General features: G+C 38.2%; 2 protein-coding genes across 5 annotated transcripts in view; both read left to right on the top strand.

The window, feature by feature from the left end:
- Window positions 1-3774, top strand: part of ARFGEF2 (ARF guanine nucleotide exchange factor 2) — a 34996-nt gene extending 31222 nt beyond the window's left edge. For both annotated transcript variants that reach the window (XM_072026616.1, XM_027473199.3), the window contains exon 39: window positions 255-3774. In XM_072026616.1, coding sequence (XP_071882717.1) covers window positions 255-431 — 177 coding nt within the window. In that variant the 3' untranslated portion in view covers window positions 432-3774. The remainder of the gene's footprint in view (window positions 1-254) is intronic.
- A 302-nt stretch (window positions 3775-4076) lies between these two features.
- On the top strand, window positions 4077-26476 carry CSE1L (chromosome segregation 1 like). 3 transcript variants are annotated; one of them, XM_027442908.3, is made up of 25 exons: window positions 4077-4233; window positions 6678-6773; window positions 7321-7463; window positions 9485-9586; window positions 10002-10147; window positions 10465-10555; window positions 10832-10939; window positions 11718-11810; window positions 13157-13324; window positions 13424-13553; window positions 14284-14349; window positions 16195-16397; window positions 17316-17400; window positions 18111-18172; window positions 18722-18858; window positions 19019-19122; window positions 19591-19688; window positions 20524-20674; window positions 21192-21400; window positions 22116-22213; window positions 22422-22507; window positions 23551-23632; window positions 24054-24200; window positions 25017-25248; window positions 25942-26476. In XM_027442908.3, the coding sequence occupies exons 2-25, from the start codon at window positions 6689-6691 to the stop codon at window positions 26029-26031; spliced, it is 2916 nt and encodes a 971-aa protein (XP_027298709.1). In that variant the 5' UTR covers window positions 4077-4233; window positions 6678-6688; the 3' UTR covers window positions 26032-26476. The 3 variants fall into 3 exon arrangements, with proteins under 3 accessions (XP_027298709.1, XP_027298710.1, XP_038022406.1); XM_027442909.3 differs by lacking the exon at window positions 4077-4233 and adding an exon at window positions 4537-5009; XM_038166478.2 differs by lacking the exon at window positions 4077-4233 and adding an exon at window positions 5048-5068.
- Window positions 26477-27801: the final 1325 nt, after the last annotated feature.

Here is a 27801-nt window from a genome sequence, read left to right as displayed (position 1 = left end):
TCAGTGTTGTTTTTTTTTTCTTTTTCTTCCCTGTATTGTTAATTTTGTAATTCCAGTTCACTCCTGTATTATAGTCTTGAATGTTTTATTGCAATTTATCAATATTTGAAGAAACTGGTGGTAGTGGTGATTTGATTTTTCACCATTTAGCAGCAATTCAGTGATGTCCATGTTGCTACGGTGTTATGAGAAAATCTCTGCACTTTCCTACAGGAATAGAGAATAACTTTCTCTTTTCATATGTTCTCTGATAGTTCAGGGCACATGCTTCAACCTATTACCCATACTTGTGTGAAATCATGCAATTTGACCTGATTCCTGAGCTTCGAGCTGTGCTACGGAAGTTCTTCCTGCGTGTAGGTGTTGTGTTCAAAATCTGCATAACAGAGGAGCAAATACGGACAATTGGGACGAACTTACCTTCGTGGTAGCCCTAAGTAGAGTTGGTTACTTCTGCTTGTACATAAAGCTGTGTTCCAGAGATGGATTGAAGTGAACGGGGAAAAAATGGAACCCTGGCCTATCAACAGAGCAGCAAGTTACCCTTACCGCAATGGCATTTGGGGAGGGCTTGGGGGGGGGGTGGGGAAAATAACTCCTGTCCATCCTATGAGACTATCAGCAGTTTTTATTTAAATCGTTGCTTACGAAGTTAATACAGTGGATGTAAAGTCTGTTTCAATGCTCATCATCCTTACGATCGAGTCTGTCTCTTCTGGTCTTTTATCGATTGTTCAGTCTTGCAGCCCAACTAAATCTTATGAATCATCTGGATTCCTTGATGGAAATTATGCCCCTTGGAAATAATGAATATAGTTGTATAGCCTTGTGATGTTAGCACGTGTTCATAATAAACTATACTGCAGTGGCTAATGACCACCCAAGATCATTCTGGGTTTTTCTTTGTGTGCACATGGCTAGACCAAGCAGTGTGTCATAGTTTTTGAAGTGAACAGCCCGTAGGATATTTGAGGAAGCGGTTTTCCTGTTGTTTAGTAAGTCACTTTAAAACTATTTTTTTATTCTCACTTCACCTACCAAGATTCATTTTTATTGTTATGGAAGGTTTTACATCAGGAGTACACAGTAGTATCTACCCCATTTAGCTTGTTAGTTCTGAGTTAAAGATATTAAGAAAAAACTTTTAAACCTTCCATTGACTTTCATACATTGCCAAATCATGGACAGAAAGCATCTACAGTAATATTAAAAACAGGGTTCAAAGCAATTAAAAAAACGTATTTACCCTTGACCATAATGTATTTAGTAGCAATTATGTCTGTTTAGCAATAAGTCTTATCCTTACTACCTATCCAGTTCTGTCTTTTTACTGCAGATTTGCAACTTCTGATTTGTCTTTGTGCAAATCACTTTTGTTTTCAGCTGTTAGTTCCTATTGTGATGTGAAAATTGAATTCCCATGACAGCTCTAGCAAAATTAAACTTAAGATCATTCATGTAGTAAAACAGTAACCAACACATTTCTCTGTTTTTCACGTATAAATGAACCAAATGTGACTTAACACTACAGCTTTGCTTACCCTGGAGATGTTCCTTTCCTCAAAATGCATAAGGTTTCTGTGATGTAACAACAATTTGCAAGTGCAGTACTGCAGGACTGAATTTTGTCCTTTGAACTAATTTTAATTTCAAGGTTTGGACTTTCTGAAATGGAAAAGTATGGAGAAGTTCCACTTCCTAAAGTATATGTAAACGAAAGTGTTATACTAATCACTGTGCTACTCATATCAGCAAACCTCAAATATAAGAGTATTTAACGACAACGATGAAATAATGGTATTGTGTTGAAACTATTCTTTTGCATTATAAGTTGAGTTTCCTGGTAGGGCAGCCATAGTTGATGTAGCATTGGAATATAACATTTTTTTTCTTTTGAGCTATTTCCAAAGGATTCTTACAGCGTTCTTCAGTAAATTGGCTTGTTCTGTGTAAGCACTATTTGTCAATTGTTTTGCAGGCAATAATACCAGTAAGGCTTTCGTGATTTTATTTTTAACCAAAGAAAAGTAAACCATGATTGCAGCTCTCTTAACTTTTAAACATCCTGTAGATAAATCTATACACTAATGTTTTGTAGGAGGAAATATAGGGCTGCATTTTACCATAGGAAAAGACTGAAAAATAAGCAATGCTAATATTTAATTTGCTGCATTTCAGATGTCCTTTTGTGTTGCATTTAGTATAGTTGCTTGTTTCCTGGTAATGTCACTTAATTACAGTAAAAAAAAAAAAAAAAGTATTTATTTTAATTATATTTAAATATGTAAGAACAGGCCATTTTTTTTTCTTCCTGCCCTAGATAGTCCTTAATATATATATTTTTCAGATTTTTTGAATGTCACTGCCTCATTGAATGTATACCCTTATCTCCTATCAAAACAAAATCTGTAAAGAGTTGCATAATTTTTCTTTATTTTATGGTTCTGAAAGCCTTACAACTCCTGTCTTGAAACAGGTCTCTTAATTTTCAAATCTGAAGTTATAACTGCATCATGGGCTTTCTTTAACATGCAACGTTTGTACTATCTCTACATATAGAGTTAGGGCCTTTAATCATTCCTTTCCTTCAGCCTTAGTTCTGAGAGACTCTTACTTTTACTAGAGCTTTTATTGTATTTATGCCATTTATAAACTGCTGAAATTAGGCACGTGACATTAGAAACGTTCTAGACTTACTGCAGTGCATGAAGGAGAAGGGGGGACTGGAATGCAGGGGGATAGACACAGCCTTAATCCTGTCTCAGTTTTCCGAGTTGATTGTAGCTGTTAAAGCAATAAGAGTGGTTTGCAAAGTAGAATACCTGAAACAATTGTATTTGCATCAGCTTTTTGTTTTCCTCTATACAGTCAGAAAGATCATAACCCACAGACATCTCTGTGAAGCTAAAAATGCTGAGCCAAAACTCCTGCAGTAATCACTGCTGGTTCTGATCTTGTCCTGACTCTGCTGACGTTAAAGACTTCATCTGCCTGTAGCAGTTTTCTGGGCTGTGGTGGAACTATGAACGAGAGCAGGGTTCTGTGTCAGCACGGCCTGGTAGAGATCAACATCTGTGCAATACATGGAGTAATAAAAATAAGGTTAGATGTCTGAAGTAGTGTTATGCAACAAATTAAACTATAAAGTGATTTTACCTGTAACGGTATTAATATGGAGACTGCATGGTATTTATTGCTACTTATTTTTGAACCTTGTAGGAAACAGGTAAGGAGGGGAGGGATGGTAATGAGAATCCTAAAACCTCCCTTCCATGTTGATTCTACCATCTTACAAGGAAGTTGTTTTAAGAGGTTTATTACCCATGTTTCATGTCTCTTTCTGAGCTGTAACCAGAACAGTCCAGAACAGCTTTCACTAATGCAAGCAACCAGCCCCCAACTTTTAGCTGTCTTACTATTGAAGGATTAAATACAAAACCTTTTAAAACTGAGCTTTTCCTGTCAAAAGTGTGGCTCCCTTTAGTATGTAAATTGTTTGTTCAGCACCTTTACTGTTATTTCTGTGTAAAATGTATGTTTTCACCTATTTAAAATGCCTATGTTTTCAAGGACCTCCGTATTAAGTGCATTTACTACCAATAATTTAAAGAGCAGTACTTTGCCTGACGGATGTATACATTTTTGAGAGAATAGCGAAATTATAAGATATGAAAAAACTATGTAAAGTTTTCTACATGAAAATACACTGTATAGTACTGTTATAATATTCCATGCTTTAATGAAGTGGTAAATCAATAAAGTTTTAAGAGGTGATGCGTGTCTTCCGTGCGTTTTTTGGACTGTATTGGGATGGGGGTGCCTCTGCTCAGCGGGGTAATGGCTAACGGTCCCTCGGGCCCTTATTCAGTGGCGTAAGGCACAGAGGCCGCTGTGGCAGCCCCATCCCTCCCCTGCCTTCCTCCCCCTCTCCTCCTCCTCCTCCTCCTCTCCCTCACAGCGCCCCCCTCAGCCGCAGGCCAGGCCCCGGCCCTCCGCAGCGGGCCGCGGCCGCCTATTGGCCGCCAGCCCCGTGTGTGGAGCAGGGCCGCGATTGGCTCTCCGCGCGGAAGGGGAGGCCGCCCATTGGCCCGGCGGCCAGGCCCCGCCTCCGCCCCGCGCGCTGCCGTCACGGTGCCGCCGCCGCGCCCTCTCGGCGCGGTTTGAATGTGAGGCGCAGCCCCGGCCCGCACGGCCCAGCCCGCCCCGCCGCCGCCGCCCCGGGGCAGCCGCCAGGTGAGCTTCGTCTGCGCCGCCCGGCCCTAACGCGACCCCGCGTCCCGGCCCTGGGCAGCGCTCGGCGGCGCTCCGTTCCGCGCTCGGCCCGTTGGGCCCACGGCGCAGCGAGAGGCGCAGCGAGAGGCGCAGCTCACCATGCTGGGGCGCCTCGGCCCGCCTCCCGCGCGCCACGATTGGCCGGCGGCTGGCAGGCGGCTCCGCGCATTGGCGTTCGCGGCTGTCAGTCGGGGAGGTGGCGGGGAGCGAGGTAGTGTGAGGGCGGCGGGGCCCTGCTCCCTCCCCTCCCCCCCCCCCCCCGGCGCCATCCCGGGCTGAGGCGCTGGGGCCGGCATCGGGGCCGGGCTGCCCAGGGCTCCCCTCAGCGCCCCGGCCCCGCCGCCGGCCTCCCCTCGGCCTCCTGCCGCGGGAGGGGAGGGGGCCGCGGAGGTGATCTGTGGTGATCGATCCGTGTGGGATCCCCGTGGCGGTGACCCGGCGGCCTGCCCCCGGCCTGCCCCCAGCCCGCCCCGCGCCCCTCAGGCGGGCCGTGCCCGGCGGCGGTGCCGGAGCAGCTCGCTGAGGCGCCTGGCAGCGCGGGGCCGGCCGCGCTTTGGGGGAATTTATTTTTAATTTCCCCTTTGAGCTGTCTGCTGCCGGCCGGAGTGCCGCAGGGAAGCGGTGGGCGCCTGTGGGGGTTTCTGCAGGGGGAGTTTGCAACTTCCAACTTTCTCGTCTTCTGCGCCCTGCCCAGGGGACGCGGAGCGGCGCGCAGCGAGAAGCCTGGGGCTGCTGCGGTGAGGGCCGCTCGCGTCCCTCGTGGGAGGCAGAGGGGAAGGAACAGCTGGAGGAGGGGGTGAGGAGCTGAGAGCCGGCGGTGAACATCGCAGCTCTGTGGGCGGCGTGGAGCAGCGGCTTCAGGTCATCGCCTTTGGCCTTCAGAGCAAGCCCGAAGCCAGCTCGACCCCTGTGTGCCGTGTGGGCATCAGGCGTTTGGAGGAGGCTAGGCAGGATCCCCACTGAATCGAACAGTGCTCTGAGTTTGGCTTCCTTGTTCAGGCTTTTATAAATGATTTCCATATGGGTTTGTACCTCAGTCTTGCCAGCTTTTTCAAAGCAGATCTTTGTTTTTTTCCACCCTCAGTAGTGAAAGGCTTCAGTATTTGTTTCAGCATCTACCACTGACACATGAGCTTGTTTTATAGGAGAACAAATGAGCCGACCATTGCTGGAGCTGTTTGCTTACCTTGTACTCTGTTAGGGTTTTGTTGGTTGATGTGAACAAGTGAAAAAGGCTTCAGGCAAGTAAACCCCCAGAAGGGAGGGACACTGCTCCCCCTCTTACAATGACACGGCTAGCACAGAATAAGTGGAGTTATTAAAACTCACTTCCTTTGCACTCGTGCTTAAATAGAAACTGCATTTATTGCGCTGAGTGTCAATATAGAATAAATGCAAAGTGGGTTGAGTAAATTTCAGTCTTAACACTTAGAAACTCCAGAGGAAAAACAGCCTTTGGTTCCTTGTTATTTCTCTGGCAAATAAGCCATGCTGTCGGTGAGGAAGATGGGTGCGTGCGGCACTTAGCAATGGGATTCAGTGGTGGACTTAGTAGTGTTTGGTGGTGGTTGGTGATATTAAGGGTCCTTTCCAATCTAAATAATTCTGTAATAGGTGGTGATACCCTACACAACACATCCATTACAGCGTTTCTTGATGCTGTTTTAGTGTTACTGTGATTTTAATTATTTCAATTGAAGCTGTGAAGTTACTCTGTCACTGTGGTGAGTATGAGAATATCTGTGGGAGGATGTCTAGAGAGGAGTAATTCGATTTATTTGCACAAAGTTATTCTGATATACGTATTGCTGTTTAAATGAATGCCTACCCTAGTCTGAGTTACTTTTGCAGAGTGGACAACCCCTTTGTCAGTGTGCAGTCTTTTATCTTTATAGAAGTTCATTTTCTGTTCAGAGTTTTCTGTAGATAATGAGTATTTAGTTTTAACCAAACCTTTACTCTCCAATGCACTTTGAATTGCTTGATTTGCAATTACCTAAGGCAGGGCTATTCAGCTTTTCAACCAGGGGTAAGTTTCTGTGGCTGACAGTAGTTCTCAAAAGCAAAACCCAACTCATGTTATCATGAAAGAGTAAGTGATCGTCTTGCGCTGTACCTGAGTGATGCTTCACTGGATGTGTGATCCTATTTTAGGAGCTTGGTTTCAATAAACCAACCAGTAACGGCTATGTGGAGTTGAAAAATTTGATATTTTTTTCTTTTGTGTTTAGTGCACACTAGCTGTTGTTTTATTGCACCAGACAAGTAAGATGAGACCGTGCTTTATGAGACGTAGCCTAAAAGAGTGGATGGGTGTCTTCTGAGGAATCAAGTTTTACGTATGCGTAGCTTATAGGATGGATTTTCTAATCTGTGTTTTTAACAAAACTACTTGTGGGTCATAGGTTCTGCCAAAATGGAGTTGAGCGATGCCAATTTACAGACCTTAACTGAGTATCTAAAGAAAACACTGGATCCGGATCCTGCTATAAGGCGTCCTGGTAAGTGATTGTCGTGTGAGACCAAGAAGTTTGGTTTCATTTTAGCTCTTCAGTCTGCGTATAACAAACTTCAGCTAAAGTTTATGCAGAAGTTCTTTTGCAGAAATTCTCTGTCTCCTTTAAAAAAAAAAACAACAAGAAAACAAAAACTTAACACCTAATGAAGGATGGATGTAAATATAAACTTAATTTCTGTTTGCTTTTCATTTTTTTTCCTGATTTTTTTTTTGTTCTGTTGTTATTTAAAACAGGGATGCTATTTATGATGAATAGGGGCTGGCTTCTGTCAGGACATGGCTTTTAAAAATGCTGAGGAGGCTATATTTCCACAGCCTGCTTTGAATTGAGAGCTTTTGTTAATAGCAGCGGCATTAAAGAGCTTAGTAATAAAGAAGCTACGGTACCTTTTGCTATTTACCCAGTGTTCTTGTGAAGCTCTGGAGACGTGTTTGTGTGTTGATTATTTTAAATAGACCTTTGAGAAATCATAGGACTCCAGTTAGAAAATCAGTTCAGCCTTTGCTAACCTTACTGTATTCTCTTACAGCGGAAAAGTTTCTTGAGTCAGTTGAAGGAAGCCAGAATTATCCATTGTTACTCTTAACGCTGCTGGAGAAATCACAGGAAAATGTCATCAAAGTTTGTGCATCTGTAACATTCAAGAATTACATTAAGAGGAACTGGAGAATTGTAGGTATTCTAGTGAGTAGTTCTGCTAAGATTTAGTAATCCTTGTAGGATCCAGTACTGTATTCTATAGTAACCTTGAACTGAAGAATGCTTGTATGTTTTCATTTTGCGAGAGAAGATAGATCATACAGGAAACAAACACAAAGCGTAACTTACAGATAAGGGACTAAAACCTCCTCTGTTGGAATCCATTCTATTAAAAACGAAATAGAGCTGGGGGATAAAATGGTGAAGGAAGAATTCTTCCTGTTATCATACTTCTTTAGAAATACAATATTTACAGCCCATTTAACTAACTATAATGTTTTTACACCAAAATGATTGCAAAGTGTCTGTATTTGTGAGCTGCCCAGGTTGGCCTGTATCTATTGATGTAGTGTTAGAGCTGTTTCCAGCCAGACTGCAGCTGGAAGCAATGATGCTGGTTTCTCTTTCATGTTAGTGCTTCTGGGGCATAGAAGCCTTGACAGTTTAATATGTAGAAGTATTTGTAGACATAAGACAGAAATATTGCCATTTAACTTCATTTTATCTTTATTTTGAAGATGTCAGGAAAAAAAATCATTTAGAACTTTCCTCATTAGTGGAATTTAATTAGTGCTGTAAAGTATTACATTCAAGAGCTCAAATCCTTCAGTGATGAAAGATATTAATTGCTAGTATTTGTATTTTGTCTCCCAGAAAGAACCATTTGTATGTCTGAAAGAGTACCAGATGTGCACTCCTGTTTTATGTCTCTCTGCCTATTTAAAAATTTGCATGTGACTTTTCTTCCCCTGCCTGTCATGCAAATATTAAGCTATTGCAGTCCTAGATTTGGTTGCATTTGTTAAAATCAGCACATTCACGCTAGCATGAAATTTCTAGAACTTTGTGTTGTTAACACTGCATTTTCAGTTGTTTCTCCAAATTGCATCTTTATTATTGAAATTTATTTATTATTTATTATTGCATCTTTATTATTATTGAGTATTGAAAGTAGAAATTGCACTCGGAAAATGTGTATTCCTTGGTATGGGTTACTGAAGTTCTTCAGAATGAGGTTTTGTGTTGGAGTAGGAGGAGATGCTCTGCAGTAAGTGCATCCAGGGAACTGGTAGGATTGCTGTGTGACTTCAAGCACATTGTTTTTTTCAAAATCGAAGCTTTCATTTTGAAAGCTGTATGAATATGAACAGCCTCAAGGCTACCTTACTTAGATCAAATGGTATAATTTAATAGCATTGAACATGGATGGAGACAAAGCTCAGATGCAGAAAAGGGTTCTGTTTACTTAAGCGCTTCGATTTGGTAGACCCCGGAAAGCCAGCTGTGTAGGGCATTTCTGGAGAGAGGGAAGAGTGTACTTAATATTTTTTTTTCTTGGATTTAGTTTTACTTAAAGTATTTTTAAGATAGTCACCCATGCTGCTTTCCATGTCTTATTAAAAAAAAAAAAGCCTAATTTCCTTGGAAAAAAATCTCATAAATAACCTCAAACAAGTAGGATTTGCTGTTGCTCATTTCACTACCACCTCTCTCCTCTTCATCTAAGTACAAGCGTAGTAGTGCCATCTGGTTAAAGGCATCTTAAGATTGTTGAATTACTCTGCAGTGCTGGATGACTTCTAGGTTTCTAAACTTCAGTGCTGCCATCACAGGTAATGTGACTGTCACTGGTTGGTGGTAAGCCATGGTATTTTATTTCTTTAATAGCGATACCATGATTTACTACCACTTGGCACTACAGACTGACAAGGTTTTAAACTGGTTGGCTAATTCTTAAAGCCCATGTTAACATTTTTGTGTCACCTGCACCTATCTTCCTATACAGTTTCTAGAAAATAAGGCTTGAGGCAGCTTGCACACAGTAATTTCTGAGGTTAGCAGAAATGAGGACAGACATGATTTGGTGTGCTGAAAGAGGAGAGCATTCAACAATGTAATAGTTGCATAAATTTCTTGGCTTCGAAATACTGGTATTTGCACAGTGCCTGGAGTATACTAATATGTCTATGACTTAATTATTGTTCTAATTGTAGGTGGAGGATGAACCGAACAAAATCTGTGAATCAGACAGGATAGCCATTAAAGCCAACATAGTGCCCTTGATGCTTAGCAGCCCAGAACAAATACAAAAGCAGGTAACAAGGCAATTTATGGTTGTGTCCATGAGACTTTTAGAATATTGCAGGTGTGTCTAAGAGGCTGTGGTTACTGTCAGTACTCCCTTGTTCTTCCAGTGACATCACCCCTATCCAAATAACTTGGAGTATATTGTTGAAGGTACTTTTGCCCACTTTAAAAAATATATCTCTAAGCTCCAGCACTAGGTGGTTAAGTATATTAATTGTAGAAAGTGAAACTGCATGTACACATACATTGGATTGAAAGTGAGATTTCTTGCGATGAAAAATAGTAGATGCTTAACCTGATGATTTTTGAATCTGACAAGAACAATAAGCATTCTTAAATATTTGTAACATCTGGCATGATAGCTGCATTCTTTTTATAAGTAGTCTGCTATTATATCATGTAATGGTTATATTTCCTTTCCAGTTAAGTGATGCTATTAGTATTATTGGTCGGGAAGACTTCCCTCAGAAATGGCCAGACTTGCTGACAGAAATGGTGAATCGTTTTCAAAGTGGAGATTTCCATGTCATTAACGGGGTCCTTCGTACTGCTCACTCTTTATTTAAAAGGTATTGGAAATAAGGGAATTGATATACGGGTCAAAAAAAATTGTTTGACTCAGACTTTTTACTGCTGGACTTACTTTTTTGTATTTACAAAGTTTGCCTATGTGGCTTCTGGTTATGCTTATTGACTTTTTAGTAAGACTTCAAGTGGTTATCAAGTTTTACACCTTTCATAGCTTTAACTATGCTGTTTAGTTCTTGTGTTTACTTGACCAGATTTGTTTCTAGGTCCAGTGTGAAAAATCAGTTGTTCACAAGTTAATTTAGGAAGAAATGTGAAGACTGTTATATTTTTTGTGTATTTTCTTTTCACTTGTCAGGTACCGCCATGAATTTAAGTCAAATGCATTATGGACAGAGATCAAACTTGTACTTGATGCCTTTGCATTGCCCTTGACAAACCTCTTTAAGGTATTTATTGTTGAATAATTTCTAAAAACAAGTCTAGCATTCTGAATTGCTTGTTGCAAATGTCTACAAAATGAAAACTTAGCAACAGTTGGAACTGTTAATGGTGTTCCAGCTAGAGCGAGGAATGAGATGGGATCAGTAAGAGGAAGAAAAAGAATTGTATTTTCCGGTTTAAAAGAAAAGTAAAAAATACTGTGTCATGTGATACATCTCATTATCACTTGTTGATGTGGCTTGTGTGTGTGTTACTTCACTGAATCTTGTGTCTTTTTCTAGGCAACTATTGAACTTTGCAGCACACATGCAAATGATGCTAGTGCTTTGAAGGTTCTATTTTCTTCTCTCATTCTAATTGCGAAGCTGTTCTACAGTTTAAATTTTCAGGTGAATGAATCTCCTTGTTTTTTTAATACTTTTGCTTTAATTTCACAAAACTGTTACGCTTTTATTTATAGAATCCATTTGAGGCAGCCTTTAAGGCCATCTGTGAGTATGAGCAACGAAAGACAAAAGTCAAATGCTTGAGTTTGAACTTGCTGTGCTCTTTTATTAATGCATCTGTACTGATACGAATTCAGTCAAGTAGATGAAAGTCAATTAGTTTAAACTAGTAACTTTAGCACTATAGTAGCAAGCAATTCTAGTAGAGGGTTTTTTTATTTTAATGAGATCTAAATTTTTTAGCATTAAACAAATGCGCTGTATGAAAAATGGTAAAAATAGACTGCTGAGGTGATGTGTAGTGTTTCAACATGATCATAACCCTGTGAAGTGTGATGATAAGGACTTGATTGCTGGGCTGCTCTTTCTATATTGGGCAAAAGAGTAAGTTGGAGCTAAAAGGAAGGTCTGTGCTTTCTTATTCTAAGAGACAGAGGCAATTAAGTTCTTTCCATATAAAGCTGTAGGCTATATAGGGTGTAAGCAACTAGCGTTTTTGGAAATGTGCTGCAAAGCCTCTGTCTGTAGGGTTTTCATTTATGGGGTTGCTTTTGTAGTAGGTCAGGGCAAGGTGGTAGTGTTTTGTTTCATATATTTATTTTCCACAATTCATTGTCCCTTAGTAGATTATAAGGTGGATACGTATTACTTAAAACAAAGGTATATTATCTGAGCAGTGCAATCACAAATTAAAATGTTGATTTGTGTTTTTCCTTCACAGGATCTTCCTGAGTTTTTTGAAGATAACATGGAAACATGGATGACAAATTTTCATACGCTTTTAACTTTAGATAATAAACTTTTGCAGACTGATGTAAGTACTGCATAAACCTCCCGTTTTGCCTCTGTACGGTGGAGAGGGTTGATAAGAGAATTGAGGTATAATTCTGGGTGATGTAATGTTCCCTTTGTTGGGTAAACAAAGAAATAGAATGACTATAAGGAAATGCGATTTAAGAGAAGTAGCTCCATTGTCTAAGAATTTGGTTTCCAGTTCTTGAAGTTACGTATTAGTTATAGGTATAGGTAGCTGTGTGCAGAAATCAAATCACCAATACTTGTCAGTGAATATCTTCTTTTGAGGGGATTTGTTAAAGTAACCTTGGTACAAATGTGAAAATACAAATAGTTTGTCTAAGAGCCTGATTTTTTGAGTCATAGGGTTCAGGTTTTCTATACCTTTCAGATGGTTCATATGCTGTTTTAGAAAACAGGGTATCTTAAAGAATTTGAAATATTTGAACATATAAGGCATGACATCTGTAAGTAATTTAGTTTACTATTTGTTGTCTTTGTTTAATTATAAGCATTAGTAGTTTCACATGTGAAAAGTGATACCAAGTCATCAAAGCTCAAATTCATTTTGTGCAATGCTTTCCTCATTTTAAATGCTGTGATCTTCCAGATGCAGTACAGTAGCTTGCCACGTGGTGGAGCCAATGAAACTATAAATGCCTTTACAATATCTAGGGGGCACATTAAGTACATCTTGTGCTATAGTTTCGTGGTCATTTTAGGCTAGTGATGGTGCAAAAGAAGCTTTGCCTATCGGTTTTCTTGCTCTTCTGTCTGTGGGCCATTGCCCAGCACAGACATCCATGCAGTTGCATGCTGACATGCATTAAAATTGAAAGTTGGGATTGAAAAAAAAGGGAGGGTGTTCTTTGTGTGGTGTTTTTTAATTATTAATATTATTCCAACATATTTTTCCAGTTTGCTTTGCAGTACCAAAAAATGTATGTGCTGATACGGAGAAGAGGGGAAAAAAAAAAACTTCTATCAACTATATCAATTTAAAGTAGCAAGATAGAGTGCCTCCTGAACGTGTATTTTCAGTGTTTTGTGTTACCTTTTACAAATGTAATAGGAAAATTAATTCTGCACTGGATCTTACCAGTTCTAAATCACTTAAAGTGTGTAGTACTGTTACGTGAACTACAGATATAATAGCACAAATGTATGATTTGTAGTGCACTTCCAGTACAAATCAGCAAAATACAGTAGTTTCAGGAAAATGGGATGGATTTCTTTCACCTACTTAGAAATAATACTGCGTAAAATAATGTAAAATAATACTGTGTTCCTTGAAATATGTTGATACTTTTAATACTTTAGTGTTGAAATGTGGATGCTTAAGTTCCTACTTTTGTTTTATGTGAGGATGAAGAAGAAGCTGGGTTACTGGAGCTCTTGAAATCACAAATTTGTGATAATGCTGCTTTATATGCTCAAAAATATGATGAAGAATTCCAACCCTACCTGCCACGTTTTGTAACAGCGATCTGGAATCTGTTAGTCACAACAGGCCAGGAAGTGAAATATGACTTGGTAAGCTGTTAAAAACTGATCTTGTCAAGTTTAATAATGAATTATAAATTATTCATTCATGCTAAAGTTGTATGTATTTTGTGTGTGCTTCTGTTCTAGTTGGTTAGCAATGCAATCCAGTTTCTGGCCTCAGTTTGTGAAAGACCACATTACAAGCATCTCTTTGAAGACCAGAATACATTGACAAGTATCTGTGAAAAAGTTATTGTTCCTAATATGGAATTTAGAGGTAACTTTTCAAGATACAAATTTTCAAAGACACAGTAAAATATAACTGTAATTATAACAATGTTTTGTTTTAAAGGACTAAGAATTGAGGATCACATCCAGAGTGCTTGAGTACTAGAATCAAAACGAAGTTTCTACAGCAAATTGCTGTGCTGTGGGCTTTGTAAAATTGTTGTATGAACGTATCTAATGATTTTTCTGTCCTATTGTGATCTCAAATTGAAAAAATATAGAATGTCTAAGTCATGTGCCATCAATATTTTTTCATGCTTAAAGTGAATACCAGAGTAATTGAAGGCATGGATAGGCATGGATATACAGCCTACTAAATTGTAATGTCTGTTTCTCGAAGATGGGTTTATGTTAATCTATCTAAATTAGATACAATATCTAAATATCTAAAATGCAGTGTGTTCCAAATGTGTTACAGCAGTAAGAAGCTTCTCTCTAAGTCTATGACTCTGGAAAACTCTTTTAAGTACATTTAGTATTGAATATGTCTTTTAAATCAGGAATGCATTAGCTCATGAGTATGAAAGACTGCAGTTTATGGGGCAGCAAGCTGAACAGGCTAGGATATTTCAGGCTGGATAACAGGCTGGGTATTTCTGATTAATTTCTATGAATGTTATAGAGAAGTACTTGAAAAAAATAGTAAGTTGATAATGATACCTCTTTTTAGCATAAAACAGGTCTCAGTATTATAACTCCTATGTATTTTATATTTTCAGCTGCTGATGAAGAAGCATTTGAAGATAATTCTGAAGAATATATAAGAAGGGATTTGGAAGGATCTGGTAATCCATAGATTAATACTAAGAATACTTGGTCTTTAAATACAGCTCTAAAGAGCTGAAGCAATATACTGAGGCTTTTAAAACTTATTTTTGAACTTGGGAAGCTTCCTTCCTCAAGATATTTTATCAGGTTTTTTGGTCAAGTTTACTGTCAGGATGTGCCCGTCCCAGTGTCTTTTTGTTTTGACCAATGTTCTTAATAGTTTTTCTTAATTGAATCCGTATGTCTCCTGCACTGCGCATGTTCTCATATCAGCAAATATAGCCTGTAAGTTAATGCTGAGTAGTGGCCATAGTTGTGTATTTAGTTCCTGTGCGTGGAGTTTTAAATAACATGGGTAGACTCTCTGCCTCTATTTGGTAGTCTTTTGTGTTTAAACTGAAACTCTGACCGGTTCTGCATAGAAATCTGTGATGAACCCAGCTGGATGGCAGGCTGCCTTTGCATGCTGGCACTGTGTTCCAACCACTGTAATAACTGTCCTGAAAACACAGCACTGTGCTAACAGAGCTACTTGATGTTCTGATTGTCTGTCTCCAGCTAGGTCAGCGCACAAATGAACCAAGTCTAGATCTGTGTGATAACTCTGTATGGGCTGTTCTGTGCTGCTGACATTGCACTGACTGACACTGACTCTTTTAGATGACTGGAACTTCATAATGGGTTTGAGAAATTTCTGTACATTGGAAGTAGAGGAAAAAGTTTTGATTATTTTTTTTCAAGCAAATATTTTATCATTCTTACCCAGGATTACAGGTATTAGTGAAGCTTATAAAAGCTTGTTAGCTATTTAGACAAGACATATTTGTGTTCTTCTGAGACGTCTTTAAATGCAATATAGAGTGCATTTCTAAATTCACTTGCTTTATTTTCCTTTTGTCCCTTCTGTTAGTTATGTATGTTAGTATGTAGTCTTCTGTTAGTATGTAGAAACAGCTGTTTTCTTTTTTTCTTGAGACAATTAATTTTGACAAGTTTATTACCAAAAAAAAATACTGTTTCATTGTTTTTAGCCAGTGGCTAAGCACCACACAGCAGTTTGCTTACTCCCCACCCTGCTGTGATGGGATGGGGAAGAGACTAGGCAGTGTAAAACTGAGAAAACTCATAGGTTGTGATAGTTTAATAAGTGAAAGAAAGAGGAAGAAAACAGAAGGAAAAGCCAATTGCTTATCACTTTCCATAAGTACACTGATGCCCAACCTGTCCCCAAGCAATGGCTGCCTTTTCAAAAACCTTCTACCCTCAGTTTTTGTTGTCAAGCATGATGTTACACGGCATGGAATAACAGCACTTCAGTCCCTTTGGGTCAGCTGTCCAGGTTGTGTCCCTTCCTAGTTTCTTGCCCACCTCAAGCCTCCTTGCTTGGAAGGCAGAGAGAGAAGGAAAAAGAAAGCATTGACACTGTGCAAGTACTGCTCAGCAAGAGACAAAACACTGGTGTGTAATTAAGGCAGTTGTAGTCACCAGTCTAAAACGCATCACCACAGAGGCTGTTACAGGGAAGAATTTAACTCAACTGCCAGAATCAGTACGTTTCTGTGTGTACTTACCAAGATAGTAAAAAGCCTCCCCCTGCATCCTTGCTGAAACTTTCTGTAGGGTACATTGAAAACACTGAATACACTTGTATTATTGGTAGGTGTCCATTCCTCATTTTGTTGTGCAAGCAGCCCTTGGTATTACAGTAAGTAAAAAGACTTAAATGTGTTCTTAGGCATCAATGTGGAGTGTGAGTGTAGCTTGAAAAGCTGTGCGTTTCTGATACATTTTTATTATTATGCTTAGTAACATAAAGAGTTGTGTATTTTCTCATACCCAAAGAACCTTTTGTTCTTGTGCAGATATTGACACCAGACGCAGAGCAGCTTGTGATCTGGTCAGAGGCCTGTGCAAGTTTTTTGAGGGGCCTGTGACAGGGATTTTTTCTGGATACGTTAATTCCATGCTGCAGGAATATGCGAAGAATCCATCTGTTAACTGGAAGCACAAAGATGCAGCTATTTACCTTGTCACGTCTTTGGCATCCAAAGCTCAGACACAGAAGGTACTGCTATTTCTTTTAATCTATAAGTGTTCAAAAATTATAATGTCTATGAGGATTAGAGGGTTGATGCGATTCCCTTTATTCTGCTTCTAAATGGGAATAATTAGATTTGTAGTAGTTTAATGTTGATGAGACAAAAAGTCATCTGTAATATAATACTTTCACAGCTGATGGAAATGTGATGGTATATCATCTTCAGATAGATTGGGCAAAGTCAACAAGCACATGTGACCATTCGGCAGGTCTTATTAGTATGTGTGAAACAGTGAAAAGAAACAAAATTGGCTTGGGTCCAGCATCTGTGAGTTTTCACATGCTCCTGAGCCAGAGCTTACAAGCCATGGAATGGCCAAATCCAGCTTTACAGAAGATGATGAGTGGTGTTGAGCAGGCTAGAAGGAATCCGAGTGACACAGTTTTTGTCATTATATTCCATAATGTCTCATGTTGTTTTAGTGTTTATTGTCTTGGAAATGGCAATCAGGTAAAACTGAAGTATTTATTATAATTTTGCTGTTCTCATTCGGAATTGGAATGTGACAAACTCTTCCTTTTCAAAAGGCTTGTCATTTAAAAAAAAAAACAAAACAAAACAACAACAACAACAACAACAAAACATACCAAGTGAATAAGCTGCTAATGTTTTTCTGCCTAAAACTGTGGTTCATTATTACTGTTATATGCTATTATTCCTCAACTCAGGGCTTATGAATTTTGAACCCCTGTAGCGTTACAGCTGAAACCTAGACACTGAAAAGTTAAGAAGTTGGGTGGTCCTCTGCTTGGGATTATTAAAATTGCATCTTTTCTTGTGCATACACTCTTTATAATGCTTTTATTAAAAAGATACAAGAACTAGTGGGAAAAATAGCTGAGTGATAGCATGTACATAAACATACTTTATTATTTTTTTTTTAGCATGGAATAACACAAGCTAATGAACTTGTTAATCTGACCGAATTCTTTGTGAATCACATTCAACCTGACTTAAAGTCTCCTAGTGGTAAGTTTAACGTTAGTTTTCATGCATTATCTTTTGTGATATGTCTAGAACCTCGATTGTAACCATTGTTTCTTAAGGCTCAAGTACAAATTAAAATGTGCTCCTATATCAGCATTATCTCTGAGCCAGAAGCCTATTTCCACCTGGTGCGTGGGAAGTAATTCAAGTTAGTTTGACCAGTGATTAATGAGTTTTTAAACAAAGGTGGATTATCACGTGCTGTCTGCAAGATCAGGGCATGTACACACATGGTTGCTATCTGCTGACATGCTTTAACTTGTTGAATCAAAGTAATTTGACTTCTGTAACTGAGACCTTACAACAAGCATCTATGTTAAACAAAACCTGGAGAAGGTAAAATACTGAAGTCTAGGTTGCAGCCTGTACTAGTGTGTGTTGATGAGACTACAGGTGTCTAGGTTCAAGCAACATGATGTATTTATACTTGAGCAATTATCTTATGACATTCAGAGGGTAGTGGAGTGTCTTGGAACGTGCCATTGTAGTTTGCTAGAATCAGAGCCAGAAGGGGAACTTTAACGTTGAGCAGTTGCACAGTATGTTTAATGTTATTGCAGAGTGCCCAGACAGAGATGCATAAACTAAGCAAAACAGAAAAATGTTGTATTACCTGGGATGGGTATTCAGGGGTTAATGTCACTTTTAATATGTAGAATATGTTCAGTAATGTGTATTTTTTTCTTTTGCAGTGAATGAATTCCCTGTGCTAAAAGCTGATGGTATCAAATATATCATGATTTTTAGGAGCCAAGTAAGTTTTTGTTCTCCTGTTACAGTAAAAACATTTTGTGGTCTGTTACTTTACACTTGCCAAGCCTAATTTATCTTACTTGGCCATATGTTAACTCAACAGGTGTTTAGACAGCCATACATAACATTTCCTGCTGAATTTTGAGTTTTGAAAATAAATGATACTGCTGCTATAAATATCAAATGGACATGTAGCCTATATTCCCTCCATATGCTATTGGAGGACTGAGTATCTTTGCATGCTTAGTCCTGCGACCCACTCAGATTTAATTACCCATTAAGACAAAGTAAAGTGGAAAAAGAAATAAACATTAGGAATATATGCATTTAAAAGAGCATTGATGTTCTAGGGGAAATACACAGGAGATGACAGAAATAGATACCTTTCAGTTGTCAAGGTGTGTTTTAGCAACTGGAGGAGCCTTCTAAGATTTCTTCTTTCTGCCATGCTTTCAATTTACAGTTGACGAGTTCAGTGATTCTGTTCTAATGTTGAACCATCTGTATTTTTCTGTAATTTATATAATTTGTTGCTATCACTTTTTTTTAGGTACCTAAGGAACAACTGTTGTTATCTATTCCTCTCTTAATCAATCATCTTCAAGCAGAAAGTATTGTGGTCCATACTTATGCAGCCCACGCTCTTGAAAGACTGTTTACCCTGAGAGGGACAAATAATAGTATTCTGTAAGTTTCCAAGCAGAAATTAAATTCATTGCTATCTAGTTTTTGTGCATTATGGGTGAAATACTGGTAGGGGATCTTTCATTTCTTGCTATTATGGTACTGTAAGATGCTTGAAGTTTGTGAGTGTATTTAATCATTAAAACCCTGTGCTTTCCTACAGTATTACAGCTGCAGAAATGGCACCATTTGTAGAAGTGCTGCTAACAAACCTGTTTAAAGCACTAACGCTTCCTGGCTCTTCTGAAAATGAATACATTATGAAAGGTAAGTGCTGTGCGAGTCCTGCACTGTAAGAGTAACTTGGTTAATTTGAGGTGAAGGCTTATAGTTAGAGGCTACTGAAATTTTTATTAGAAAAGCGTAATTTTGTGCAAAAATGCTAAAGTGGTCTGTACAGCCTACAGTTATTTACCAGCCAGTATTAAGTCATTTTTCAGTAAATTTATGGAACTAAAGAGAAATACTAAACATAATGGTATTGTGACTTGTGAAGAACATCTTTTTACTTCGGGTGAGTTGCTTAGTCTTCTGTGCTCAGTCCACAGAATGGCAATAATGAAGCTTTGCTTTATCCTTTGTTATGATTATAGATTGATTGCCCTTGCAATATGTACTCATCCTTATTGTACTTAATTCCTTGGGATCTGATTTAATGGTAAAAGTAAAGATTTAGACATATACTTCTGCCATCTACCTCTCTCCAGAAGTTAATAACTTTCAATTAATTTGCAGCAATCATGCGGAGTTTTTCTCTGCTGCAGGAATCGATAATTCCCTACATCCCTTCTGTCATCACACAGCTTACACAGAAACTGCTGGCTGTCAGTAAGGTAAAGAGCAGGCTATCTGGGCCAAGTGTTGACACTTTTTTTCTTAGAGCAATATTTTTAAAGATTTATGTATACTTTGTTGTTTGCATTCTGTTAATATATCACAAATTGTTCAATACTTTGATTAAAATAAGTAAAAATAGCCTCCCAGTGAAGTACTTTATTCCTGTTAGGGTGTCCTTCCAAATCATTTTCCCCCACTTTCATCTGAAATTTGAGAACAGCATATAAAGTCTTTTTATAATATTAATTTATTCTAGTATAAATGTTTGCTTGTGCAGGAGCCACCATTACAATAATCTGTTTCTGTTGCAACTCCTTTATTCTTTGTCCAGGAAACTTCTGAGACTAATATTAAATTTATACACTGAAATGTGGGAATAAATTAAATTACCCACCTGCTTTTGGTGGGTAAAATTCTCTTAGTCTCCCTTGTTCGAGTTGGACTAATATTCTTCCATGTTCAATATTCTTGATTTTTAATTTAGGGAATGCTTTAGAATACCTTAATCAACTATCCAATGAACTACTACTATGGGTAGTTTAAACTTAGCTGCAGAGTGTTTGTTACATCATACTATAACTGCGTGTTAGTTCATGTAGGGATTCTGAAAAACACCTGTATTCGAAAGACTTAGAAAAACAAACTCATTTTTGTTTTAAAGTTTTTCAATATTTGCTTTAATCTATAATTTCATCAACCTATTAATAAGGCATAGTATCCTTACTTCCAATTGCTCTTTTAGAATTCAGTTGAATCTAAAAATACATTTTGCTAAATAAGTGACTTGGCAGCAAGTTTAAGTTGATTTATTTGTTCATAACTTGTTTTTAGAATCCAAGCAAACCTCACTTTAACCATTACATGTTTGAATCAATATGCTTGTCAATAAGGATAACGTGCAAAGCAAACCCTGATGCAGTTGGCAGCTTTGAAGAGGCTTTGTTTATGGTGTTCACTGAGATACTACAGAATGATGTGCAAGGTAAATTCAAATCAGTAAGTGCTTGTGCTCTCTCTGCTGTAATTGATTGTCATGGTTTATGTTCTGGCAGGTTTTTTTTCTGTAGCACAGGAAACTCAAGTGAGAACACAGGATGTTCACAGTCCTAATAAACACTTCTAGGAAGAATCTGAGCTGTTCCATTGGATAAATCAACTGTATTATTTTTTTAAACAAACTCCACCTTAAAAGTATCTGATAATCACTAACCCCAAATCCTCTTATTACCTACATTGCCCTGTTTCTAGTAGTTCGTATTCCATCCTCTGAAACACCAAAAGAGAAAACAGGAAGTGTGTATGTATATATAGATACAGTGCTTGCAAATGTTTGGAATAATTAAATTTGAGAAGCAGTATACTTTCTCCAACGTTTTATTCGTTGGAATATTTCTGTCAATATCCTACAGCTGTAGGTTTATTCAATAGATACGTGGTTCTTACGACTTAACAGGTGACCATTTTTTCTGAATTTATAAGTGTCATTATTTCTTTTCCAGAGTTCATTCCATATGTGTTTCAAGTGATGTCCCTACTTCTGGAGATGCATAAAAATGAAATCCCATCATCCTATATGGCATTATTTCCTCATCTACTTCAGCCAGTGTTGTGGGAAAGGACAGGAAATATTCCACCTTTGGTCCGACTCCTGCAGGCTTATTTAGAGCGGGGTGCCAACACAATAGCAAGTGCTGCTGCTGACAAAATTGTAAGTTGTATTGTTTTAGTAGCAGTGTTTGCCTCTAGGCATACTGATTTAAGATCAAAAATTATAAGGATTTTTTTTCTTTAGTGGATACCTGGGTTTCTGCAGAATATATATTTGTACTTTAAATTAAAAAAAAAAAAGTGGGTGCAGACTTCTGGAATGGTTTTGCATTATGGGGGAAAAGAGAAATCCTTCATCTTTTGTTGATAAAGATGCAAAATTCCTGCATTTAGTACAGTGAAGCAGTTAAGCTTCTATGGTTTAACTTTCTTACCTGACATACGTGGAACACACTGGATCGGGAAAATTTGGAGGTTCTTCTTGGAACAGTCTCCAGAATTGTGAGTAAGGACAAGTCAAAATGCTGGAAAATCTGAGGATTAGTGGATTCATGGGGATATTTACTCTGCATGCTTAGCTTCTGTTACTTCTGCTGCATGATCTGCTGTAGTCAAACTTGATTAGACAATGCCAATGATGAAGCAGACATGCATTTTCAAATTAGCTTTGGTGTTCATTTGATCAAGGCTAATTTTGAGGCTCAAAGAAAGATCATTTGGTCCCAAGAGAAATCTGCCTTCCTACAGAAAGAATCCTGGTTTCATGTTGTGAAAGCTTTTGCCGTGTTGTGTGTTTTAGATGGTAAGGGTCAGCTTGCTGGTAGATCATGTATGAAGAACTGTTGTATAGTGTTATATATTTGTTTTACTTACAGCCTGGATTGTTAGGTGTGTTTCAGAAGTTGATTGCCTCTAAAGCTAATGACCATCAAGGATTCTACCTTCTAAATAGTATTATAGAGCACATGCCTCCGTGAGTACGAGCTGATATTACATTCAAAAATAATTTCTGTGGACTTTAATACTTGGTATGTTTGTACACTTTGTAGTTAATGTTTAACAACTGAAAAATGCTACATTTGTCAGTAAATTATATTTGAACAGTTCTATACATGTTTTCTGTAAAATGACATGAGTAAAATGCTAGTATGGCTTGAATAACCAATCTTTTAACTTCCTAGTGAATCAGTTGACCAGTACAGGAAACAGATCTTCATTCTACTCTTCCAAAGACTTCAAAACTCCAAAACAACAAAATTTATTAAAAGTAAGTTTCTTGCTATATGAAAAGCTTCAGTGATGCCAACAGTTTAGAACGTGCGGCTGTACTGAATAAGTATGCAGTCATGTCCTGTGATTATGCAAAGGGAGAGTGCTGAGCTGCTAACATCAGGGACTTGATTCAAATTATTTGTGTAATCAAGGGTGGTACGTGGGGAAGTTGACACAAAAGGTCACACTTAACCTCATTGGAACTGAAAGAGTTGGAAATGAAGGGAAAGAAATCTGTATTCCCTTCTGCTTTCTTATTCTGTGTATTGATATCTGAAAGTGTTTCTATTTAATCTCCAACACACAATTTAATCTTGCACAACACAATAATATGGGCCACACTTCCTTTCTCTTATTTATAGTAGTAGTTATTGTTAAATAGTCTATGGATCCATGTCACTCTGCCTTAATATTATAAATTCTTGATAAAGTTTTGTGGTAAATAAGCAGAACTGTGACAAATTAACTGAGGTATGCTGGTTATTGCTGCTATAACTGGAAGATTATTGTCATACTGCTTAAATTATTTTAATGATTTTATTGCTGCACAAATTACATAGTATCTATTATTTAACCCTGTGAAATCTGGTTAATGCCTCCTACTGATAGGAGGAAGAATGACAGAATGACTTAGAGTGGCCTTTCACAACCAATTAAGTGATGCTTTTAATGCATTGTATCTGTGCTCTGGTACAAAGGTCGTGAAAAGGGGTTCACACCTGATCTGAATAACTGCATTGCATGAAGTTTTCAGGTGAAAGCATTGAAGTCTTCTTATGATCCTTAATCTGAAAAGTTTGGGAATAGCTTTTCTAATGCTTTTAAAGTGATACAAGGGGAAAGGACTGAATCTTGTCCTAGGTGGGTTATTGCCATGTTAGGGTAGGTGAAAAGGTCTGCAGGTTTTTATACAGGGTTAAAGGTAGCAAGTTAATGTACTTCACTAAAACTGAACACTTGCAAAGATTACCATTTTTATCCCCTTGACAAATTTGTTATAATGTATTTTGCTGCTGATTATCCTTTCTCTCATTATAGGTTTCCTAGTCTTCATTAACTTGTACTGCATAAAATATGGGGCATTAGCTCTTCAAGAAATATTTGACAGCATACAGCCCAAGTTAGTATGATTTTTATTTAAGACTGCCGTGTAACTTTTTCTACTTCAAAAGACAATGGTTGTCTCCTTTAGCTAAAATTGCAAACTGCATTTGTCACTAATTTGACTAGCCAGACGTTTCTTCTACTATTCTTTGACTAGCAATGTTTCTTTTTCTGCTATGCTGCCCATAGTTCCTTCCTGATTGTTTAAGACCATTAATCTCATGAGCAGCTCATAAAAATGGAAGAGTGATATTTTTATTTTTCTCCCTTCATGAAAAATTTCTACTATCTAATTTCTACCGGCCATCTACTATGACAGGGCAGCACTGTAACAAATTCTCTGTTTTTCTCTCTCTTCTAGTGACTCATACTGTTTCTGATTGTTGTCACTAAAAGGCTGAAAAGGCTTTCTAATACTTCTTTTAATGTCATAATAGGATGTTTGGAATGGTTTTGGAGAAAATTATAATTCCTGAAATACAGAAAGTATCCGGACAAGTTGAAAAGAAAATCTGTGCTGTTGGCATTACAAAAATACTAACAGAATGTCCTCCTATGATGGACACCGAGTACACCAAACTGTGGTATGTAGAACAGTTCATGTTCTGTTGGTGAAGCTACTTGATTATGAAAATGTGAACTACTCATCAAAATACTCTCTTGTGATTTTTTCAGGCCTGCTGCTGTTATGAGGCTTAGTTTAAGGCTTTTCACACTTTTCAAGAAGTAAAACATTTTCAAAGCAGGTGCCAGAACAGCCTTGAGATTTTTGTGATGAAGATAGAGCTGACTGGGCTAGCTAGAATTGCATTTAAGAAAATAGGCTACCTTTCTTTTAGCTTGTATTGTTTCTGAAAAGCTAGGACCAGTTTTTGTTATAGCTGTTCTGCTAGTCAGGAAACCTTATCACAGATACTTACTACCTGAGCAAGACACCGTAAGATCTTAGTGTGACAGTAGCTTTTTGGGGAAAGCTATCTGGTAAGATTGTGAGCCAGTCTAGCAGTCCAGGTTGTCAGGTAGCCTGAACTCAGTAACTGTTGAAGAGAATTTAGAAGAAAAATATTATTAGAGGAAAGGTGTAATCTGTAAAAGAATTACTTTTCATAGATAAGTTTCATGAGGATTTGACCTGATCAAAAATAAATATATTATTCCTGTTTGTACTGTGAACATCCACATTATGCTTGTAAAATATACACATCCACAGCTCTTTGAGTTCAGTTCAGGTTGGGCACTATAAACGTTCAATAGCTGAGCTAGTACCTGCAAGGACTAAATAGTTGAAAGGGTTCTGAATAACTTGAACATTCCTGTAAAAACAAACAAACAAACAACAACAAAAAAAACACCCTGTCCTAATGTATTTTTCTACACTCGTCCCCCATCTTTCCATATAGGACTCCTTTGCTGCAGGCCCTCATTGGGCTCTTTGAGCTGCCTGAGGATGACACTATCCCTGACGAAGAACACTTCATTGACATAGAAGATACTCCAGGATATCAGACTGCGTTCTCTCAGCTAGCCTTTGCTGGGAAAAAAGAGCACGATCCTGTAGGTCAAATGGTGAACAATCCTAGAATCCATCTGGCACAGTCTCTTCACAAACTGTCTACTGCGTGCCCTGGCAGGGTAGGTGACTTTCATACACAGCACATTAAACATAATTCTACAGAGAAAAAATGCTTATATGACAGTGGGTCTCTTCTGGTAGTGTTTGATAATTCAGCAAGATGAAGTATATCATAAGCAGAATGCTAGGTATTGCTTTCTATTTTGTTTTCATTAAATGTAGCTTTTGTACGTTGTTTTCCTACTAACCTAAATAATGTGAAAAATATTAGCCCTTCTTATAGTGATAAGATTAATATGCCATTTCTTACATGAAAATCTATCCACGTGAAGGTATACAGCTTAACACTTGTCTCCAGTTCAATTGTATGTATTCAGGAAACCTCAGGCAACTCATGTTAAATTAAACAAGTTAAATTTAAGTTGACTTTTATCCCATTGTGTATTTGTTTTCAGGATTTTGGTAAGTAAGATTGCTTGGGAGATCTGCTGTTTGCTGTATCCAGATACCTGCTTTAATAACTGATAGTTTGCTAACCTCCTCTTTCATGTTTAATTAGGATAAGTACTACATAAAACTTAATATTGTCAGTATCAGGAATTGTAATTCCAGCAACTGCATTTACAGTGGAAAAACTGCTGCTGTCAGGATGTCATTTGACTTTGTACAGTATGTTGACACGGCAATTAACAGGATGTAGCAGTAGCTTAATGTATACGCACATTGACACTTCTGCTCTATCATATTTTAAGGTTCCATCAATGCTGAGTACTAGTCTGAATGCAGAAGCGTTGCAGTATCTCCAAGGATACCTCCAAGCTGCAAGTGTGACACTGCTCTGAATTGCATAAATTTCACAAGCAAGATCAAAAGCTGTTTTGTTATACAGAAGGTTGACACTGACTTTTTTTTTTTATAGTGGAGCTCCGACAAAATGAAATGCTACTTGAAAATGTATTGCAGAATCCATCTTGTAAAAGATAAATGCAGCTTTAAGCAGCAATTGAAAGAATTTGGTGGTGTGTGTAATGATAGATAAATGGTGGCTAACTTCCATTCCCAGTTTAATTGCAAAGGGAATAGTCATAGCAGTTTGTTATGGGGTTGATTTGAAATCTGCATCTGCAGTATTTGGGTAACATTTGGAAATGTATGGAGAGCACTGGCTGTAGAAACTCCCTTCAATCACTAAAATTCCTTTTCATTTTGATGTTGTCCTTTGTATTTCTTTTGTCTTTCCTTAAACTTTATCTAAATTGTGAATAAATAAGAAGTACTTGTTTAAAATGCCTGTCACTGTGCGCTTACTGTTTTAGAAGAATGTAGCTGGTTTAAAAAAAATAAAGGTAGTGTTTTAATCTTAGGATAGAATATAAGATAGTGGGACTGTAGGGATTTTTCTTTACCTTTAGTAATAGCTTAAATACATTGTAGGGTCATGCAGAGCAAATCTAAAACTTTGGCAGAAGATCCAAAGCTGCTATTACTGTTTTGATATTCATCAACAGGTGCACCCCTTCTCTTCGGACAAGACATGTCAGAGTCATGCGGTCAAAGCATGTAATGGTACCCTCTTAGAGCAAACATCAGTTTCCCAAGTGGATTTTTAGTGATGTATTATTACAAGTGAAGCAGTGATTTTTTTTCTGTTTAACTAGGATGTTCTCCCTGTCTTAATGAATATGCTGATTACGTGTGATAGCCTTGAATTCTAAGTGCATCAGTTTACATTACAGTTATGGTTGCGTAAAAGAGACTGGATAAGTGCCTGAGCCTTACTGAGTTCTCAGATGGCCTGGACACCAAACTGCTAAACTGTAGGCTGTTAGAGCACGAGTACTGCAGGGATATAGATAAATTCAGTTGTAGAGACTGAAGAACTCTGAGTAAGAGCAAAGTGTCAGACTTACATGATACTAAGCATTGTTACACATGGCAGATGTTGGTTTGGTTTTGTTCTAAGTTACTTGACCACAGAGATGCTGCATATTACTTGAATCATTTTGGGGTTTTGGGGTTTTACTGTTACAATGCTTGTTGAAGCTGAGCATTGCATCAAGAAAAGTTACTGAATTTACTGAAGGTAAAACACAAGGCAAAATCAGCTGTCATTTTTTCAGTTCTTTAAGAACTTTATCTGTGGCTGCCATGCATAAATGCATGCTGGTCATATCTCTTAATGTGTGAAGAAATGAGTTACTTGTCAGACAATGGAAACTGCTTAAGTGCCTAAAAATGTATTAAAAAAAGTCAGCATCAACATGTTTTCTTGACTCTGGTGCAGTGTCAGACCCTCTTTGTTCATAGGTGTGAAGTGAAAGCAGTACTCAAGAGTGAAATAATACAGTGGTGATCGTGAAAAGCATTTGCCTTAATGCTGATGAGACTGTGTGTGTTGCAAGTTTGCAGAACCACCTTGTAGAATAGATTTGCTAGACAGGCTGAAACCACAGGGGAGATGCGTGTGATGTTTGTGAGCTACTGAATGCCTACCTCGAATGTCAGTGTTAACTGAGCTGTGGTCGTTCATAACCTGCAAGCCAAAAAGCTACTCAGATCACTGCCTGCTCTACAACTTCATCTTTCTCTTGGATAAGCGGGAGAACAATTTT

The sequence above is a fragment of the Anas platyrhynchos genome, chromosome 21 (genome assembly GCF_047663525.1).
Source record: "Anas platyrhynchos isolate ZD024472 breed Pekin duck chromosome 21, IASCAAS_PekinDuck_T2T, whole genome shotgun sequence".
Classification (NCBI taxonomy): Eukaryota; Metazoa; Chordata; class Aves; order Anseriformes; family Anatidae; genus Anas; species Anas platyrhynchos.
The sequence above is the reverse complement of the archived record's forward strand: the minus strand, read 5'-3'. Positions and strand labels throughout refer to the sequence as shown.

Coding starts and splice junctions, on each gene's coding strand:
- CSE1L (XM_027442908.3), top strand. CDS start 6,689: ATGGAGTTGAGCGATGCCAATTTACAGACCTTAACTGAGTATCTAAAG. Junction 14,350..16,194: donor AAGGGATTTGGAAGGATCTG/GTAATCCATAGA, acceptor GTTCTTGTGCAG/ATATTGACACCAGACGCAGA. Junction 20,675..21,191: donor ACTACAGAATGATGTGCAAG/GTAAATTCAAAT, acceptor TTTCTTTTCCAG/AGTTCATTCCATATGTGTTT.